The sequence below is a fragment of the Gigantopelta aegis genome, chromosome 4 (genome assembly GCF_016097555.1).
Source record: "Gigantopelta aegis isolate Gae_Host chromosome 4, Gae_host_genome, whole genome shotgun sequence".
NCBI classification, from domain to species: domain Eukaryota; kingdom Metazoa; phylum Mollusca; class Gastropoda; order Neomphalida; family Peltospiridae; genus Gigantopelta; species Gigantopelta aegis.
The window spans coordinates 50,122,533-50,145,115 of record NC_054702.1 but is presented as its reverse complement, the minus strand read 5'-3'; the positions used below and the strand labels follow the sequence as shown (position 1 = coordinate 50,145,115).

General features: G+C 35.5%; 1 protein-coding gene across 2 annotated transcripts in view; it reads right to left on the bottom strand.

Annotated features, from left to right (window-relative positions):
- LOC121370666 (inactive tyrosine-protein kinase 7-like) overlaps positions 1-22,583 on the bottom strand; it is a 146,416-nt gene that overhangs the window by 52,079 nt on the left and 71,754 nt on the right. For both annotated transcript variants that reach the window (XM_041496053.1, XM_041496055.1), the window contains exon 4: positions 3,248-3,402. In XM_041496053.1, the coding sequence (XP_041351987.1) occupies positions 3,248-3,402 (155 nt within the window). The remainder of the gene's footprint in view (positions 1-3,247; positions 3,403-22,583) is intronic.

Sequence of the window (22,583 nt, the reverse complement as noted above, 5' to 3'; positions counted from 1 at the left end):
TTGAAATGTGTGTAGGTATAGGTAGGGATTTTTTATTATCTTTTTTTTTGTACCATACATATTTTGGCAAGAATAAAATAAATGATTTCCATATAAATGCCAAATATGAGACACTTCATTATGTCACATACTAATGTCGTAGTTTTGAATATTTCTGGATATCTCTTTTTTAAATCAGGTTTTAACTCTTCCTAAACATTATTAATCAGTGATAGAAAAAAGAATTGTTCACTTGTCCACCAGACAAGTACATTTAAAAATATACTTATCCACTATTTAATAATAAATTGGCAATACCTCCCGGATTCTGTTTAATGAGTTAAACCAAAAACGTTATTGTCCATTGAGGCTAAAATGTAGTTTTTTAAAGTGTATAGTTAATGTCAAGACCTGATGTGGGAGACATGAAACACCGTGATAATTATTTTATGTTTGGTGGATCTGCTGTTATTTTTTCTCTATGTATACTCGGCTTAAATAAAAGTCTGGGACAGCCCTTAGATAATATACTGACCAAGAACTGAATGCTACCAGACAAGCACTCAAACCAATATACTGACCCAACTCTGTGCAAGACATGCAGTCTACATAAACTGCACTGTTGGGATTACAAAATAAATATGGTAAAGACGCCCAACAATGACAAAAAGTCATCTGTACTTACAAAAGAAAAAGAAGAAAAAAAGTTAAATGACATAAATGCACTCTTTGACTAACTTTGAGCAGGCTATAGGCCTAGCAATGGGTGTTGGAAAGTAATGAGAAAAATTCAATTGACAGTGGTCTCTGATTAAACACCAGTGGGTGAAATGGTGAGCTGCAGAAGGAAAACATAAAAGGGTGAACAAACGTCAGAGTGAGCTGGACATCAAAGGCAGCTGAGCGAGTGGAAATGAAACCAGGTGCCGATTACCTGTGCAGGATTACACACAATGCACGGCGCCGGTGAGAAGCACCGCCTCATGTCTTCCAGAGCGAACCAATAATCATCTCCAGTTTATTTACATCAGATAAACGAGGAAAGGCCAGCACAGTGCTTGCTAGTCAATTAACACAAATTGCTTCAATAAAACACCAATTTATTCTCTTATCAGAAATCACAACACCTTTCTTGAATATCATAAATTAGCATAAGGAAGGTAAATTTAGGAAAAAAAGGTGCCTGCATGAGAGTTCATTGGTTGAAAATGAAAAACAAAGATTGATATCAAACAGAGACAAGTGCAGGAGATACTAGGGTAGGCTGCAAGTTTATTTGTGCATGCTCATTTATAAACACTTGGCAGTGAAATCTAAAGGTTTTTTTCTCTTTCAAAATCTTGCAGTATTACATCAAAGGAATGTCTTAACTTGTGTGGCATGATGTATATATACATTACACTTGTTAACATCTTAACTGTATCGACAGTATTTCCATCATCAAATATTATTATTCTCACTTACTCACTCACACAATCTCTCTCTTGTGTATGTACAATGTATGTCTCATATAGATGTAGTATAGTCTTATATTTTATTTTGACATCAATTTATTTTCATGCCAGCAGAATTTATAAATACTACATGCGCAGCAATATACATATGATTTAGATTTTTTTTTAAATTTTGATCATTTAAAAAAAGTCTTTACATCCTTTTATTTAAAAACTGTAATTAAAAAACACTAAATTAGTCACCAACAAAAACAAGACAAAATTGAGTTTTATCATAGAATTTGCAACCGAGAATCTTCTATCAACATTACTGTCAGGACCGTGTAATTAGTTTCCTTAACAATTAACTATCTATTAGTTCTACCCAATGAAGTACCACAACAAACACACAGGAATATTTTCAATTATCGCCAAATCATCTAGGAAATGGATAATTTTCAATTTGTGTGCTTTACGAGTGTGCGAACATTACCCAAGGAATGACTCACACAGACTGGCTGTGTCTTGCAGTCTGGCAGGCCTCGGTCTGGCCGATATAAAATACGGACATTAGACTACTAAACTGCCATAAAGTGATCTGGGCAAGTCGGAGAGCAGCCAGCCAGCTGCTAGGTGGTCAGGACAACACCACAGAGACGGCCAGTCTTGGCGGTGCTTTACATCCCTTCATTCACAGATTAAGTGCTGCTTGTTGCAGTCAATTTGCCATTCGTCTTGATGCTAATCAAATAAAACCACCACTTTCTTTTCACTGCAGAATTCTTCCAATTGTCAGTGGAACAACACACTTTCATTTGGGTGATTGGCTGCCAACCTCTTCAGACTTAACTGACTCTAAATGGTAGTACATCAAACAGAGCTAAAAACTATCAGCCAATACATAACATGAAAACCATCTCGAATACCTCACGGATGACTTGCAGGCTTTCGGGGAGATAATACTACAGGGATATTCAGGAACAACAAGACTGACAAAACTTTAATCAGAGTTGACAGAATACAAAATATAAAAAGAAACTGGTACAACTGGATATAATTATTTATCACTAGATATAGTTAGTCACAATTTTTTAGTTTGCTAATGTGTATTTCACTTATTATTGTCAGCCTATGGGGTATGTCCTCCCAAAATATAAACTATCTGGGTTGTCTGTCCAGGACTGGAATGAATGAATGAATGAATGAATGAATGAATGAATGAATGAATAATGATTGAATAATGATTGAATTAATGAATTTCCAAACATTGAGTAAGAAATTAGTTCTACAACTTAACCCTAACATTGAGTAAGAAATTAGTTCTACAACTTAACCCTAACATTGAGTAAGAAATTAGTTCTACAACAGCTTACCCCTAAAACTGAGTAAGAAATTAGTTCTACAAAAAGTTATCCCTAACATTGAGTAAGAAAGTAGTTCTGCAATTTACTACCCCTAACATTTTGTAATACATTAGTTCTATAACAGCTTACCCCTAACATTGAGTAAGAAATTAGTTCTACAACTTGCCCCTAACAATGAGAAAGAAATTAATTCTAGAACTTACCCTAACATTGAGTAAGAAATTAAGTTCTACAACAACTTACCCCTAACACTGAGTAAGAAATGAGTTCTACAACTTACCCCTAACATTGAGTAAGAAATGAGTTCTACAATTTACCCCTAACATTGAGTAAGAAATGAGTTCTACAACTTACCCCTAACATTGAGTAAGAAATGAGTTCTACAACAACTTACCCCTAACACTGAGTAAGAAATGAGTTCTACAATTTACCCCTAACATTGAGTAAGAAATGAGTTCTACAACAACTTACCCCTAACATTGAGCAAGAAATTGGTTCTACTGTCCACAGCTCCTGCCACGTTCTCGGCCCGGCATGAATAAATGCCGTTATCAGATGATGTGATATTCGTAAGCTTCAGTCGTACGCCACCATCTAAAATCTTCACACGCTCCGTATTAAACAGTCTGAAAGAAATTTTAAAAAAAGTCTGAACCATAATGTATAAAATTTAACACTGGATCACATTTCAAGAATTAGAATAGAACCAAACCTGTGCTATGCAGCCACCTGTAGAAATGTGAAAACTTGTCTCCTCAATACAGTTAGAACTATAATATTATATTTGATGTTTGGGGACAACAGAAAAGTCAGTCTCTTATGGACATTTTGACAATACAGATCAGTTTAAATTAGTAATATACTGGGGAAAACAATGTGTAGCTTTCTTGACACAGGTTTCTGTTTAACAGATGTGAGGGCGGGGCGAAGCCCAGTGGTAAAGCAATCACTTGATGTGCAGTCAATCTGGGATCGATCCCCGTTGGTTGGGCTATTTCTCATTCCAGCCAGCAACTGGTATATCAAAGATCATTATATGTTCTATCCTGTCTGTGGGATAGGGCAAATATTAAAGATCCCTTGCTATTAATTGAAAAATGTAGTAGGTTTTCTCTCTTAGACTATAAGTCAGATTTACCAAATGTTTGACCTCCAATATACCTATGATTAATATCAAAGTGATTTAGTGTTGTTGTTAAAGAAAACAAACTGTTTAACAGATGTGACTGCTTGATCAGATTGGACTATGCAGTCTCTTCACTCATTCTTTAAACTACTCATTATTACCAAATCTTAGAAATACATATGCATCTATAGTAGAGAGAAAAAAGAAATATTTCATTTAATGATGCACTCAACTAATTTTATTTATAGTTATATGGTGTTGGATATATGGCTAAGGACCATACAGATGAGATAAGAAACCTGCCACCACTCCATGGGCTATTTTTTTATTTATTAGCAGCAAGGGATCCTTTATATGCACCATCCCACAGAGAGAATATCATATATCATAACCTTTGGTACACTAGTTGTGAAGCACTGCATAGCTGATTAAACAATGCCAATAAGCAAACAATATTAAAGATTACAAACTATGTTGACATGCATCGATAAATCAAAAACAGGTTGGCAGGAAATATTCAAATTAACATGACGCAAACATTGTGTAGTTAACATAATTATTATTATGTGTAAACATTATGTGAAAAGTCATAAACAATAATGAAACATCGAATCTAAATCTATAATGGAATTTAACCAGGCAGCACTTATTTACATTATTCTACAATCACTGTGAAACAAAAGTTTAGAAACAACACTTTAAGACTAAAGACCGCCATGAAGCAAGATAAGCCCAGAGAGCTAGGTTTGGTTATGTAATTATAACTGGAGAAGCTAAAAGTGAAATGCAAAAAAGTCTGGAGACAATTTTCACTTGTTTACACTGAGCCACAGACTATTTGATAAACTGGTGTACATTAGTTTATTTTTCCTTCCCAGGAAGGTGTAGTTTAAGAAAACAGTCTGGTGTTAATACATCACACATCAGAATGGCATCATTAACTCGGCTGTTTACGCACCGTCTGCGTTACATCACCACTGGCAGCTTCATCCTTCTTATGCCACTAATGAGCGGTTATTGTTTTTCATTCCTTCCACATTGACAGCATCAGAACTTTACCACAGAGGAAAAGCAAAACATACAGATTCCACAACTCTGGCATAGTTGTTTTTTGTGTTGATGAATTCAATAGACTCCCCACAGCTAACAAGCTGGAAGACTGCATGCAAGATTCTCAGAATTGTACAAGCACATGAAGAAAACGATAGGAATGTTGATTTAATTACACCTGAGCAATCTGTTTAATCAGTGGCTATAATTTCATGCATGTGTAACATGATCATTAATTTAAGACATGCTAATTTTAGATAATTAGGGGCAAAAAACACTGCTTGGACTATTCTTATTAATTAGCAGTAAGATGTGTATATTATTTTTACTTTCCCATGGACTGGACAGCACAGAGCAAAACCTTTGATATACAAGTTGTGGAGCACTGGTTGAAATGAGAAGCAACCCAATAAGTGCAATGAGTTGGACAAAGCAATTAAGCAACTTTTTTCTCCCAGCATCCCTGGGTTTGTTTCTGTTCTGAATTCATGCTTTATGTTAATTATCAAATAAAAACTGATCAGTTACATAATTTGGGTAATTAAGTGCCAGAATATCATCCTATTGTTTTGCCACAGACAGATGAAATCTTCCAAATACAACTGTAATAGTTGTGTGGTGTTTCCAGTAGAAGTAGTGCTTCTTTTCTGCTGAAATGTGTTAATCAAAGACCAGTGTTTACTGGGAACACCAGTGATACATGGTTCATGATACAAGTCTATAAAGCACTAGTAATGTGACTTTCACTATAGCAGTACATGTACCTTAATCACTGACATCGATATCTGCCACAAGATGAAACAGAGCAAAGCCAATTAATTAATATTCCATTATAAAATACATTTAATATTCAATTAGCTATATCAGAAAGTGCTTGACATATCTTTGACATATGTTAAGCCTTTACGGCATATTGGTATATCATGAGCAAAGAGCAAAAACAGAAGTATTCCAATATAAAACAAATTATGTACAAGTTATGTAAATAAAATCCTGTGATACCTTTCACATTTTTAAAATCCATTTGATCCTACTGGCGTATGTGTAACAGAGATAACCCAGCCAGCAGTCACATAAAGAAGATCATAACACACTAATTTTATCTCCTGTACATAGCTGTCATACACAGCAAAGACAAAAAGAGAAATTCATAAATCAGCTCTAAGATAACGTGTAGGAGCAGACCCAGTATTTGCAGTTTATGTTCCTAAATCCAATTATAGGTGATGGAGCATTACATTGGTAAGGAAAGCCAACCGTTGTACCTTTGATGGATTCTCTTTGTTAATCTCGACTCTGTGCACTTTCTAGCTATATTAGGCACTGTTGACATTCAATCCACTCACAGCTAACTAGGTACTCTGTCATCCATGTTCAGTGGTTTGTATGTGTACTTCACCTGGTTATAAGGATCAGTGTTGTGTATAAATTCATTCTTCGTGGTCAAATCTTGTGGGTATCTAACATATGGTCCACCATATTGCAATTAACCTGCACGTAAGCAGCCAACAAACTTGTGATATCACTTTTTGTATTTCCTCACATAGCGGATTAAAGACATCATTGTATAATTATAGTAGCATGGACAGCTGACCTACTAAATGACAAACAAAAGATTACCTAATATATATATTTTTTGTCAACAGATTTCCCTGATGTGAAGCCTGAATAGGCAAAAAATTTAATTTAATTTTTGCCTGCTCAGGTTTCATCAGGGAAATCTGTCGACAAAAATGAAAATATGCACATAAAACCTATAGCAAAAACAGCGTTAAAGCTGTAACTAAAATAATAAATAATATACTTAAGTCGTATATTTGTTTAGTTGTTTAAATGTTTGTAAAATGGTTTGTGGTGGTAAAAGAGTATAAAACAATAATACATCTACATGCATGTATGTATGCTCACAAAAATATCTAAATAGTGGTATTTATCCTTGAGATCACCAACAACATGGCATCAACTCCTGTCCTCTATAAAAAAGACAAATATGAAAAAAACCCATCTGGAAGCTTACATTTTATTTTTATTTTATTGTAAAAATATTCAATCTATTGGTTAATGGTAACTGAGTAAGGACATACATATGATAAACACACATGATAAGTGATACTTTTCATATAAAAATATCTACATGTATGATTGAAATTATTTGTTTTGTTTTTTTAATCCACTTTGAGATGCAATGCTGTGTTTTTGTCTTGCTTTTTTAATATTAAACATTGATAACAAATGCCTTACAAACTCTTTAAAAAAGTCCAACTTACCCCACCCCTAGGACTAATTACCCCCAGGTTAAATACACACAGTATAAATCACACATGTTGTCAGTGGCACCTGGGTCCACTTTGACAGTTCAGTGCCTGGCTGTGTACAGCTTCATACACCAGAGACCTCTATAATATAGACCTCACACTGCCGTCAGTGGAGCCAGCTATCTGGGTGTCACCTGCACATGGCACCTGCTGCTCTCCACCCTGCTATCGGTCACCATCTGTTCCTCTATCAGCAGGCTTGTTTGGAAACACAACCTTTAATTTCACCAATCTTGCTTAATCAAGTGGTAAGTTAACTGAGGGATAGCAACTGGTTAGTATGAAGCGTATATCCCTGTAGCCTTAATTAGCAGGTTTATTGATAGGTCATCCTCCAGCTGGGAGAATCAAAAGGAAAGGAATGTTTGCTCAACATTAAAATGTTCTCCAAAGAGAAGAAACCGACCATCACCATGAGGATAGATACTGCTATTGACTAGCACCAAGGTATCCTCTGTGATCCAAGGGGTGGTGTGTAGGACTACATACATATATGAAAACATACATATATATATAATAGATATACAATTAATATATAAAAACACAAAGAGCTGAACTTATGAAGCCTGTTTTTCTTAAACACAATGTGTTTAAGCATTGTAAATGTATGTAGTTACATAGGTTTAAGACATAAACAGACTTTGTACATTCGGCCTATTGGCATACAAGGCAAGATTCATACCTACTGCATTGAAATGGTATCGATATGGATGGGAATCAATCTTACCTCAATTGGACAGGTGTAAAAGTAACAGATCAGAACATGGCTCGTAGTCTCAAGAAGAAGTGCTTCATGCCAGGTGCACTGTATACAACAGACTTCCTTGTTTACAGTAATTCTGACCAGAAATAGTCACATAGGCATCATTCAGCAGGTCTGCATTAAAGTGCTTGATGGGATGTGCCACTGTGCTGCCATACCCACACAGCAGCAATATTTTGGTGCTCGTTTACATCTGGGAAGGAGACCAGATACTGCAGGTAGCCCTGCAACACCTCATGTTCTCACCAGCTCCTGTCAGCAAGCCTTTATCTCGTAAACTGGGCCAATTTCAAGCAGTTATCTCAATGTATCTGATGCAAGTTGTTCAAGTGAATGGTAAACAATTACAAGCCTCCTAAACCGGCTGGTGCCACTGATCTTTGCAGTTTGTTTGGCAGCTGGCACCTTGTTCCATCATTCATTCTACTGGCAAGTGCAAAAATTGGTCAGCAAGTTTGAGCAGAAGTTACACTAAAACCAACTTGTATGCACATGCAGAGACCGAACCATGTTATGGACAAATACAAAGTAACAACAACAAAAAACCCCCCACAAAAAAACCCTCCACCACACCCCAACCCCCAAACAAACAAACAAAACATCAACAACCCTTTCACCTCCAAAACCAAGCTACTGGCTAAGTCAAAGTTACAGATCACATTATAGACCTCACCATGGTTACAAAGAATGACCAAGCCATATAGACCATGCCCAAGTTATAAGTCTTAAAACAAGTTTGAGGTTACAGACCATAACCACACTACAGACCATATAACAACATTACAGACAATTAACAACCAAAAATAACACTTGCTATAGATGAAAACCAAATTATGAAATTAATCTGTTTAATTAAAAAAATAAAAAATATATACATATTATATATATTGTTCTTCAATTCTTTTGCTGGGGAAAAGGTGAATCATCTTATTATTACTGAACAAATGTTTTTCATAGTAGGGTTGGGGTTTTGTGTTTTTTGTTGTTGTTGTTGTTTTTTTTTTTTTTTTTTTTTTTTTTTTTTGGGGGGGGGGGTCATTTTAAATACAACCAATACTGTTCTTTCTAAGAACTGAAAGGAATGTTTACTCATGACATCACAGCACATTGCTCACTTTCTATATATGTGATGCATGTCCAACATATATATTAATTCTGATACTGCTACAGGTGTATATACAGAATAAAAGAAGAAACCATCAGGCATCATTACATGCAGGTATATTTTTATGGGAAAAAGCCCAGGAAGGGATCGTTTAAATATTTTTTCCCACTGATTAATAACACATGCCATGGTCTTTAATTGACACACAGGTCAGGATCACTAAAAACCTTATAGTAAGTCAGTCTTTTAAGGGGAATTGACCTTAAGACCTCTAACTCCTCTGGTGAGAGGTCTATCACCAAGCACTATATCCTACTACCTCATAGTAAGTCTGTTCTATAAGGGGCATTGACTTTAAGATCTCTCTAACTCGTCTGGTGAGGTCCACCAGTGAGCACTATATCCCATACTTGTTCTTAAAAGGTTACAGTAATTGTTATTACAAATAATCCAGTAATAACAAGACATAGCTTCAGATCAAACATGCTTGCTGTCACTGATCAGACCAACACAGTACTAACAGAAGACATCTAACCATTCAGTGTTTTAGCCCATCAGATTATGGACTGCAAAAAACCCCGACTAATTCTAAAATACCGGATTCTTTGTCCATAAACTGTTTTTCTTTGCATCTGTTCTAACATCATAAACATCTTTTTACAATGAACAAAGCGTTTTGCAGATGCTGAACAAAGATACTTTCCAGCTTAGTATTTTCAATTTAGGCCAAACATGATTCTCTTTTTTCACCAATCTGTTTTTGTATGGGCTAAAGAAAACAATCATGGAAGCAACAGACAATGGTTGGTGGTTCCGATATCTGAGGGCCGTCATTCAAATGCACTTGAACATCATCAGACAAACACAGTCCTTGAAGCTGAAATGCTGTCAACTTGTAGTTTATTTGAAGAGTTTGCAAACAGTGGTTTGTGTGTTCGGTCATGAAACATCTCCAGAAAAATCGATTGAATGCAAATTGATGATATTTGCCATATCCATGCCAGCCTTCTTGACATTTATGTCTATACACACTGAAATAGTCTTAAGTGGTTTTTCTCTTCTTTTTAAAATTGTTTATAAATATTACAGCAATTAATTATAAATTTATGTTTCAAAAGAGTAAAGTTTCACCATTCAGCCTCTATTCAGCCTTGTGTACACACATTAAATTCCCACTATATAATGTGATTGATTACATGTAGCTCAGCTAAGCATAATGTACAAAAAGATGATATTATCACATGTCACTTTATTGCACACACGACTTGTGTCAAGATTCATGACAGAAGTCCAATCCTGAAAGATTAAGGTTTATGAAACCTTTTTAGCCAATCACATAACTGTATGTTTAGATGAAATAAAAAAAAAATCTCCAATAAGCGCCAAACTTCATCACATTAAATAGAAAATAATGAAAAATACATATACCTACAACGTATAAAGTATAATCATGTTTAATACTGTTATACATAAGCAGTATAATGCAGAAAAACCGTGTTTAACCCGTGTTATGTGTGTTGTGGGTTTCAACATCTCAACAGGGGAGTCATAACTTATCTGTGAGGTATGTTTATTGAGTTACTCAGATGAAAAAGAAACCTATCTTTAATACAGCTGATACATGTACAAGCAAGAGTGGTCTGCTGGGTCACAGGTTTTTATACGCCACACGGTAAGACTGATACTTGTAGTTTTATCATGATTCAAACCATTTGGATTTCATGGACCGACATATCTTAACAGACACAAACTGATAGGTGCTACCATTTTCTTTAACTGCTTGTATTATAGACATATGGTACATAACAAAAACAACTCATCAAAACTCCTCGGATTTAACCTTTATTTTACGTGTTAAATTAAAGCTCAATGAATTCTTTTAAGCTCTTTTTTGTGGTATTAAAATTAAAAAATAAAAGATATTACCAGGAAATTTTGTTTGAAAAAACTCAAATGATCTTTAAATATATTTTCTAACTTCATCTTCAAAATCAGTTGACACTGATTATAAAACAAAATTTATTAGAAAATTAAACTTCAAGAAACATTGTTTCTCTTAGTCTGAAACCAAGCCTTTAAACCATGTGTACTAGCTATGCACATGTATGTTTATCAACATAACATGATATCTTAAAATTATATATCAAAATCGGGAAAGTCAAAATGATCTTGATCACATATAATGAAAAATCATTCCATGGAGTCCAGTGATGGGCCAATAATAAGATTTAAAAAATGTTTTAAATCCCAAACTTTTTATGAAATTAATATTATTAATAATTTTATTCTTTGTATTGAGACTTATTGCCAGAGATGGAGCATGGGATGGATGTGCCTAAATCTTAATTGGATATAGGCATCTTAATAGTTTACAGACAGAGTAAGTCTTGCTATGTGCCTCAGTCTTGTTAACAATCTACACAACACAAATTTGCTTGGGAAGGAAGGAAGGAAATGTTTTATTTAACGATGCACTCAACACATTTTATTTACAGTTATATGGCATCGGACATATGGTTAAGGACCACACAGATATTGAGGGAGGAAGGTATCTTTTATATGCACCATCCCATAGACAGGATAGCACATACCACCGCCTTTGATGTACCAGTTGTGGTGCACTGGATGGAGCGAGAAATAGCGCAATGGGCCCACTGACAGGGATCGATCCCAGACCAACCGCGCATCTAGCGAGCGCTTTACCACTGGGCTACATCCTGCCACCCCCTCCCCCCTCAATTTGCTTGGGAGCAAAGGAGATACATCAACTGCAGGACAATGTGACATGTATCACTAAATATTGGGAGCAAAGGAGATACATCAACTGCAGGACAATGTGACATGTATCACTAAATATTGGGAGCAAAGGAGATACATCAACTGCAGGACAATGTGACATGTATCACTAAATATTGGGAGCAAAGGAGATACATCAACTGCAGGACAATGTGACATGTATCACTAAATATTGGGAGCAAAGGAGATACATCAACTGCAGGACAATGTGACATGTATCACTAAATATTGGGAGCAAAGGAGATACATCAACTGCAGGACAATGTGACATGTATCACTAAATATTGGGAGCAAAGGAGATACATCAACTGCAGGACAATGTGACATGTATCACTAAATATTGGGAGCAAAGGAGATACATCAACTGCAGGACAATGTGACATGTATCACTAAATATTGGGAGCAAAGGAGATACATCAACTGCAGGACAATGTGACATGTATCACTAAATATTGGGAGCAAAGGAGATACATCAACTGCAGGACAATGTGACATGTATCACTAAATATTGGGAGCAAAGGAGATACATCAACTGCAGGACAATGTGACATGTATCACTAAATATTGGAAGCAAAGGAGATACATCAACTGCAGGACAATGTGACATGTATCACTAAATATTGGGAGCAAAGGAGATACATCAACTGCAGGACAATGTGACATGTATCACTAAATATTGGGAGCAAAGGAGATACATCAACTGCAGGACAATGTGACATGTATCACTAAATATTGGGAGCAAAGGAGATACATCAACTGCAGGACAATGTGACATGTATCACTAAATATTGGGAGCAAAGGAGATACATCAACTGCAGGACAATGTGACATGTATCACTAAATATTGGGAGCAAAGGAGATACATCAACTGCAGGACAATGTGACATGTATCACTAAATATTGGGAGCAAAGGAGATACATCAACTGCAGGACAATGTGACATGTATCACTAAATATTGGGAGCAAAGCAGATACATCAACTGCAGGACAATGTGACATGTATCACTAAATATTGGGAGCAAAGGAGATACATCAACTGCAGGACAATGTGACATGTATCACTAAATATTGGGAGCAAAGGAGATACATCAACTGCAGGACAATGTGACATGTATCACTAAATATTGGGAGCAAAGGAGATACATCAACTGCAGGACAATGTGACATGTATCACTAAATATTGGTATGAAAATTAACTGCAGTTGAAATTGTTAAATATTTTTGACTATAATTTTTTTTAATAAGCTCATTCAAGAACCACTGAGTAAATAGCCTTTATTCTGTTAACAAGAAAAACTTGAAAAAAGGTAAAAAAAAATCCCAAACATTTGAGCCGATATTTTTTTTTTGTCTAAACATGCATTTTCAAATAAAATGAGTCATAATGCAACAATGTTTTGAATCCAGCTCTAGTTCTACTTGAGACAATCTTTCAATCAGAACTTGATCTTGCCATCAGAAAAGAAGTTAAATTTAGCTATTTATGAACATTTGCCTCTTCACTTTACCATTGGTTTGATGTGAAAATTTACCTCAATCTTCTGACTGACCACATGTAGGGTTAGAGCAGGTTGATAATGGTGGCTCGGTTTACACGATAGCTAAATATTCTAAATCCACAACGATAAGCCAAATTAGACAAAAATAGAATGGCTACAGCGGTGAAAAGTATAAACGCACAGCAATTACCATCTAGAAGTCTATGTTGGTGAATGCTTATTTCATTATAATGAAATCTACATGTAGGTGGATACGTTTACATATCAATGTAATGAAACCTACTTTTATATGTGGGTGCATATATATTTCATTATAATTACAAACTTTCCACTGTCATATGATGTGCTCCAATTCTGATTGGATGAAGGAAGGAAATGTTTTATTTAATGATGCACTCAACACATTTTATTTAGGGTTATATGGCATCAGACATATGGTTAAGGACCACACAGATATTGAGAGAGGAAACCCGCTGTTGCCATTTCATGGGCTACTCTTTTCGATAAGCAGCAAGGGATCTTTTATGTGCACCATCCCACAGACAGGGTAGCACATACCACAGCCTTTGATATACCAGTCGTGGTGTCACTACAAAAATTGAATATTATCCTAAGAAAAAACTCAGGCAATGATGTCATCACATCAAATGGTATGTCATTACAAAAAACAGATCATAGTTATAAAATTTGTTTGTAATTTTTGGTGAATTTATCCATGTATAACTGTCAAAAATTTGGTATAAAATAACTTCACTAAGTTTATACAATTTGTAACCATTGTACAATGATAAGGAATATTTGTTTTTAAATTGATTTAATTGTGGCGACTTGGTGTTTAACGTATATGTGTGGTCATTTTGACAATTGGTCTTCAGAGAAAACCTGCTACATTTTCCCATTAGTGACAAGGAATCTTTTACATGTACTTTCCCACAGGCAGGATAGCACATACCACAGCCTTTTTATATAACAGCCAAGGTGCTCTAGTTGGAATGGGAAAAACTATGGGTATTAAATCCAACAAATAAAATAGAACTGCCTTACCAGTATGCATGCACATGTAATTGGATAGTTAATAGTAATTTTGCATAAAAGTTTTTACAACCTGTAAGCTATTATTTAAATCATTTAAAGGTCCACAACAGGAAACCAGTCAGTCGCTGTATAGCCAATTACATCAAAAACAGTTGAAAAAATGAAGGTGTCAACACTGGTGTTGAATCAATTTACAACAATACAAGGACAAACAAAAAATGTGCAACCAATTCTTCAAAGTGTTTTAATTTACAATATATATGTACATAGCAAAATTAATTGGCAACTCTGATATATAATGGCCAAAGACTTTAACGGTTTCAAGTGAAATGCCATTAACCCAGAAAAATGAATACAAAGTAATTCTGATGGTGTAAAGTTACTTTTGATAAAATATTTTTATATCTTAGACACTAATTGCTACATACCGTCAAATATGTTACAAGCTATTTTACTATTCCCAGATCGCACTGTTACACGAAAGCATGTAACATGAGTAATATATTTTCTGCAATCTCAGAACTTCATATAAACACAACATGACTTTTTCACCATAAACAAGGCCCAACAAGTGATAAGAGATTAACTAATACTTGGGAATCAAATTGTTGGGAAACGACTTCAGCTCAGAACACCCAGTGAATCTGTGGAATCTTGCTGTGTGGGGCTTTATCAGATAGTTCTGCAGCAATACAACACCAGGGTTCACATACCACGCTGCTAGCAAATCTCAACATTAGCCAATAATCAGCAAAAAACTCCCATTGAGTCTATCAGAGAACATTTTTGTGACAATTTACTTTGGCAAAAATAAAACAAATTAAATCATTCGGAAAATGCCATTCCTTAACATTCTGTCTAGTTAAAATATAGATACTAAAAAAAACCCAAATGTATTTATTATAGAAAAAAAGGAATAAAAAGAAATTATTGTTGAAAACAATATAAAATTGGGGTTGAAGTTTAATTTTTGAGAGGTTCGACAAGTGTTGCCTTAACAGAAATTAGGACCCCAAGACAAACTTTTCCTTTAAAAGAGGGGAATGAAGGCAATTTATTTATTTCCCTAGAGTCTTGGACTTTAGCCTACACAATACAGATGTCTTTTATCATAATACAAATGATAATTTTATTATAAATGTTTACCTATGCAACAAAGAATGTATGGGAAGAGCTTGAAAGAGTTATCAATATTATCTATTTGTAGAGACAGGTTTTAGTATAAATGAGTGGGGCTTATGAGATCAAATTTTTTTTTTTATATTTAAGACTCTTTTTTTTTTTATAGTCCACAGAACAACAATGTGCGAGCAAAAACATTTTTACTGTGAAAGTCTTCAAAGACCAAAAACCGGCCTCAGTGGCATCGTGGCAGGCCATCAGTCTACAGGCTGGTAGGTACTGGGTTCGGATCCCAGTCGAGGCATGGGATTTTTAATCCAGATACCGACTCCAAACCCTGAGTGAGTGCTCAGTGGGTAGGTGTAAACCACTTGCACCGACCAGTGATCCATAACTGGTTCAACAAAGGCCATGGTTTGTGCTATCCTGCCTGTGGGAAGCGCAAATAAAAGATCCCTTGCTGCTAATCGGAAGAGTAGCCCATGTAGTGGCGACAGCGGGTTTCCTCTCAAAATCTGTGTGGTTATTAACCATATGTCTGACGCCATATAACCGTAAATAAAATGTGTTGAGTGTGTCATTAAATAAAACATTTCTTTCTTTCAAAGACCAAAAGGTCCTAGAGTAGAATGTCAAAAACAACAACAACAACATGGATGTTTAACATTGTTTATATGCCATTCCCTGCTATTAGTACTTGGTATGTTGACCATGACACTTTATCTAGATTAAAAGAATGATTCCATATTATGCATATAGGCTATGAGAATACTTTTGTTTTTTGATTAGCAAGAATGTTTTATATGCACTTTCTCACAGACAGGGAAACATGGACCATTGCCTTTCAGTATCATGTACCAGTCGTGAAGCACTGGTTGGAATGGATAAAACCCAACATGTTGCTGGATCTGACAGGGTTTAATCCTGCAGCCCATCATTCAACAGACAGATAGGGAAGGAGAATCTGTTTATAACGACACCTCAGCAACTAATAAATTATAATGATTTGATCTAACATTTTGACACTTGGTCAAGAGACAGGAAGGAGAAAGAGTTGAGGGGATACAAATTACTGCTGTCAAATAGGCTATGTGTACATATTGGTAGAAGTAGCCAGGTGTCCTTTATATATGCACTTTTCTAGCTCAGTACATATCACAACCTTTGTATCTCAAGTGTACTTTGCTACTGAGCCAGATGTCTGCATTACTTCACAGGTACTTGATTATATATACATCATGCAATAAGCTTTTATTATTATGGCATGTCTGTTTGTATGATATTTATGTGGCACAATTCATTTTCAGATAAATAACACTTTCTTTTAACTTTTTTAAAACAAAAGTATACATATTCCAGTTTCAAAAGAAAAACAACCATGTATGTTTCTTTTGTTAACAGGAAATGTAAGAGGTACTGGAAAGCATTGCACGAAATGAGAAAAATAAAGATCTTTTACTGCAATGTTTATATATTCAACACCAGTTGTTTGTATATCCATTTACTTACTTGGTCACTGTATACGTATTCTCAGTACGAAACCCATTGTCCTTTGTCACCATGTGTACTATGTATTTGCTCATGTGAAAACATTTTACCATGTGTTAAACATTATTCACACATTAAATGTATGTATTGTATTTATTAGTAAATAGACTTTTTGTCAATCAAAACATTATGGACAGAAATATCAGGCATATTCTTCATACAAATATCAGCTGATATGTACAATTTTGTGATAAAGGCCATTTCAGAAATTATCACTCAATTGGGGATGTGACAAAAAATGCACACCATTAGGTATGCAAGCAACATAGCCTAGTGGTAAAGTGCTTGCCTGCTGCGTTTGGCAAAATAGTGGTTGATACCATGAATCTATTTAGTGCCTTGTCTAAAGGACAGCTACTCCCAAGGAGATTCCTTACTGGACAATACACTCTTCCTGCACCGCTCAAATGAGGACTGTCACTTCCAGAATAGTTTACTAAATCAAAACCAGCACAAGACAGAGCTCATTGGAATAAATATAGTTGTGATTATGAGCACTTATGAATCACTGTCAAAACAGAGACGATATCAGGGTTTTATGAAAGGTGAGAATATCCTGACCAACATAAGTACTACCACCACAGCACTGAAGTCCATTACTCAATCTAAAAAATTTTTTTAAAAATATGAGCAAGAGTTTTACCAAATAAAAGAGATGAAAAAGTATGCACAAGTCATATTTTATTTTAATGACAACGGGTATTGGAAAAATCTCATGTGAGCACTCTGTCACTGTGTCAGCCATTGGTAAAGAACTGTAAATCATCCTGCCTCAATTAGTGATAAGACACTGTATCCCATCCTTCCTTGATTGGTGATAAAGAACTGTACCATATTCTACCTCAGTTGATGACAAACACATGTATCTCATCCTGCCTCAGTCTATGATGAAGTCTGTATCCAATCTTGCCTCAGTCAATGATGACAACTGTATTTCATCCTGCCTCAGTCAATGATGACAACTGTATTTCATCCTGCCTCAGTCAATGAAGTCTGTATCCAATCCTGCCTCAGTCAATGATGACAACTGTATTTCATCCTGCCTCAGTCAATGATGACAACTGTATTTCATCCTGCCTCAGTCAATGATGACAACTGTATTTCATCCTGCCTCAGTCAATGATGAAGTCTGTATCCAATCCTGCCTCAGTCAATGATGACAACTGTATTTCATCCTGCCTCAGTCAATGATGACAACTGTATTTCATCCTGCCTCAGTCAATGATGACAACTGTATTTCATCCTGCCTCATTCAATGATGAAGTCTGTATCCAATCCTGCCTCAGTCAATGATGACAACTGTATTTCATCCTGCCTCAGTCAATGATGACAACTGTATTTCATCCTGCCTCAGTCAATGATGACAACTGTATTTCATCCTGCCTCAGTCAATGATGACAACTGTATTTCATCCTGCCTCAGTCAATGATGACAACTGTATTTCATCCTGCCTCAGTCAATGATGACAACTGTATCCAATCCTGCCTCAGTCAATGATGAACAAGTTGCATCTCATTTCGCCTCGGCCAATAATGAAGCACTGTACCTCATCCTGCCTCAGTCTATGGTGAAGTCTACATCCATCTGGCTCCAGTCTATGAAATCTATATCCAATCCTTCTCCAGTCTGTGATAAAGAACTGTATCTCATCCTCAATGACAAAGTCTGTATCACATATCAGTACATGGAGCTTGAGGTAACAGATTGAGTTTGTCTTGTAAACTAGCTTAAATAAATATCTACACTTTCTGTTAATGAATTAGTTTTGTTTGAAAAACACACTGTTTACATCTAACTTTAGCTGTGTGTGATTCAAAATATTTGGGAATTCAGACAAGATTGCTTTGGTTTTTTTTAGATTTAAAACAAAAACAAGTGTTGAATTTTTTTTAGTTTTTCCCAAGACATAAAGACATAAAAATATATACAGTCGATTAATATCCTATTAGATTGAAGGAATGGGTGGGGTTTTTTGTTTGTTTTTTTGTATTTTAAATTTTAAAACCAAAGTTTTTTTATCCCAAATATGGGAGGGATTTTTTTTAATGAAGTGAAATATGCTGTACAAACCAAACAGGAAATGTTTCATTAAATTTATTTCTATGTTTTCAATTTAAAATCTTGGGTGGGTCTTTTTTATCTGAGTGGGCAGGCTTTATCACGAACTATTTTAATTTGGCCTACTGTACAACCAATTAGATAAGTTAGTATTACATCCATCTACATGTATATATATATGTATGTTATTTGTGAATATAAATATTGTATTATTAAAAAAAACATTCTAATAGACAACCAATTAGTGGCCCGAGTGTTTTCAGTGAATGTTTGTTTCTTTTAAAAGATTATGAAATGTAGCATGTCAAACAATTCTGCATACGATAATAAAAGTAGAGAAAAGCCTGTCAGATTAGGAACCCATCATGGAAGCAAGCAACTAATGGATGTCTTGGCAAAACGTGCCAAGCCACTAATCTAACACGGACCACGCTAGTGGGTAGCAAGCAAAAAGTGAAATTTGTTTGGGCTGGTGGCAGCTAGTACTAATGGATTGCAGTGATGTCGGCTAAGTTCCGACCTGTCAGCGGCTGGGAGGCTGGAAAACTGCAACACAATGTGAAGACAAAGTGTGGGGGAATGTTGCTGAAAGGGAACACAATTCTTATTAATGTCGTGTCATGGCAAGTGCATTGGTAATGGCACAACATGGCCAGTGGTCAGCTCAGAAATGTTGTCTGTGATTTCAGAAGAGTGCACCCGAACCAGAAACAGACCCACATGAAGACTTGATGAACATACCGTGGCAATTTATGGTGATCTTGCTTTCCCTATGTACTCTGTGCCAAATCCAGTTAGCAGTTTTAACACGTTTATCTGTTGCAGGTGAGAAATGGGAGGTACATCTTTGGTAGAGCACCTACTTGAGCTATTTGAGGGGTCATGGGATCAATCCTCATCAGCAGACTGGCAGGATATGTATTTCTCAAATCTGGCTTGAGGCCCATGTTTTACCATCGCTTGACATATACATAAAAAACAACAACAAAAAAAACACTGTTTTACCATCACTTTACATACTTAGGAATTTTCAGTTTAATTAACATTCATAATATAAAATAAGGTTAACTATCTTTGTTTCAAAGTTAAAATAACAAATTGTGATTTTTGACATTTGATCAAATTGTGGGGGTTTTTTAAAACACAAAATTAAGGACCCAAAACTTCCAACTTTATTTTTGCTATGAATGCCTCAGAATTTAGTAAGATGGGAAATAAACCTTGTTGTTATGTATCTAGAGATATCAATTCCATACACTGTTACACCTCAAATACAAGCACATGTCTAAGTGCTGTACCACTAAGCTACAATACAATTAAACTGCTCTTGGAATCAAATCAAATGGAATCAATTGTACCTACATCCACATTGGATAAGACACATCTATCCCTAATCTTGCTTTTAAACAGTTCAAGAACCTTATTTAGGACAGAAGTGGGGGTGGGAGTTACAGTTGGAAAAGTGACTGAACTTGGAATAGTTATTTATTAAATAGCCAAAGGTTTACTGACTGGATTATATAAGCTAGAAAACAAAACCAAAAACACCAGACTGCTGAGCTAGCCACCGGTGTTTGAAGGTGATCTGAGAAAACCAGCTACATGTACAGGAGGATGAACTATAATCTGCATGCCTGGTTAGCTCAGGGTTGTCAGCCGCAAAAACTGGTGTACCTGCATGTGCCTGTGTGGTTAACACAGCATTGCTGTCCAATACTCAAACACTGGTGATTCAAAACAGCACTGGCAGTGCGATAGCTGTGGGTCAGATCACACAGCTCAAGCACCAGTTAACTCTGCAGCAAGTGCACTCCCATCAACAGGGCGATAAGCAGGTACGCAAGTACAGGTACTAGGTCTAACCAATCAATAAGCAGGAACATCATGCAGGTACCAGGTCAAACCAATCATGCAGGTACCAGGTCAAACCAATCATGCAGGTACCAGGTCAAACCAATCGGTTGTGCAATAAGCTAAACAAGAAATATCTTTCAAACCAGAAGAGTGATGAAGAGCAAGAGTTGTCAGGAAAATTATATTTCAAAGATGAACAGTCATTAAAGTCAATGAATCGTCTTAGAATCTGTGTAATCTTTGGCACATAATATATCTATATATGTTACCTACAGCAGTGTTGCAAATGCAGGTTTTTAAAAATTGCAAGCATGATTGTTACATTTGTGCATCACTTGTACAAGTCAAATTTTGATTAACCCATTTTTCATTTGTGTATTACATTCAAGACATCATTTACATGTACACGGTCACGATGGGTTATACAAATAGAAATGTGCTATCATCATAACTATAAGATAATTATAGTCCAGAATGTTATGAAAAAAAACTCTCTTATACAAAGAATAACACATGGTATTGTATTTAATACAGGTTTTGGTTAAATGCTATTCACATTATTTTTGGAAAAGAAATGCAGGTTTTAAAGTAACTATCGTAACATGTTTCCAGCTAACAGTATTTTTAACAACTAAACTTACAAATAAATACATTTTCATGTTTAGAATACCAGTGTCTATACTGTGTGTCTTGTCATTCTAATGTTTCTACTATCCCAACTTTGATTTTACATCCAAATAAGTTCATACAAACAAAAAATATATCCAAAGAAGTAAAATTAGATTTGAGCTACAACAAACATTTGGCTGACTACAAGTACACTGATATACTGATACTGATATTGATATTCTAAACAACAAACATTAGGCTGACTACAAGTACACTGATATATTGAACAACAAAACATGTTTAGTATTTAGATTTACAGTTGTTAAGAAGACTTAATCAGAAACATGCTACAATGGCAGCTAACTCAGGATACAGTCCCTTTAATTAGCAGTATTAGGTATCTGATGTACATCTATCTATATGATAACTTTGACTCTTAGTTTGATGTGCTGCAATTAAAACACAATGCCACCAGATAGGATACTACAGGTAGTCTGCAAATTTCAGTCTATAACAACACAGCTGATAACCGATTTGTAAACGTATCGGTTTCCCGTGTGACAAACAACCCTATGATATCAAGATGACAATGTTAAGTATTTACCTATCGTAGTCGAGCACCAGGGTGACTATGACAAGAGCACTCAACTCACAGCTAAGTTCTATGGCATAAATTTACAAGTTCTTCACGATAATGGACATAAATTTACCAGTCGTTCAAGATAATGGACACACATTTACAAGGTGTTAAGATAAGATACATACAGGTGCGTTCCAGCCTGCTCACAATGGGCATAATCATCTGTTTACAAAGTGTATTTAATTTATGTCCCTTTTTGTACATGTACTGCATAAAGGTACATTACCTTTATTTATATATAGACATAGTCTCTAGGTTTGACTGTAACAAGGGCAAAGACACTGGTA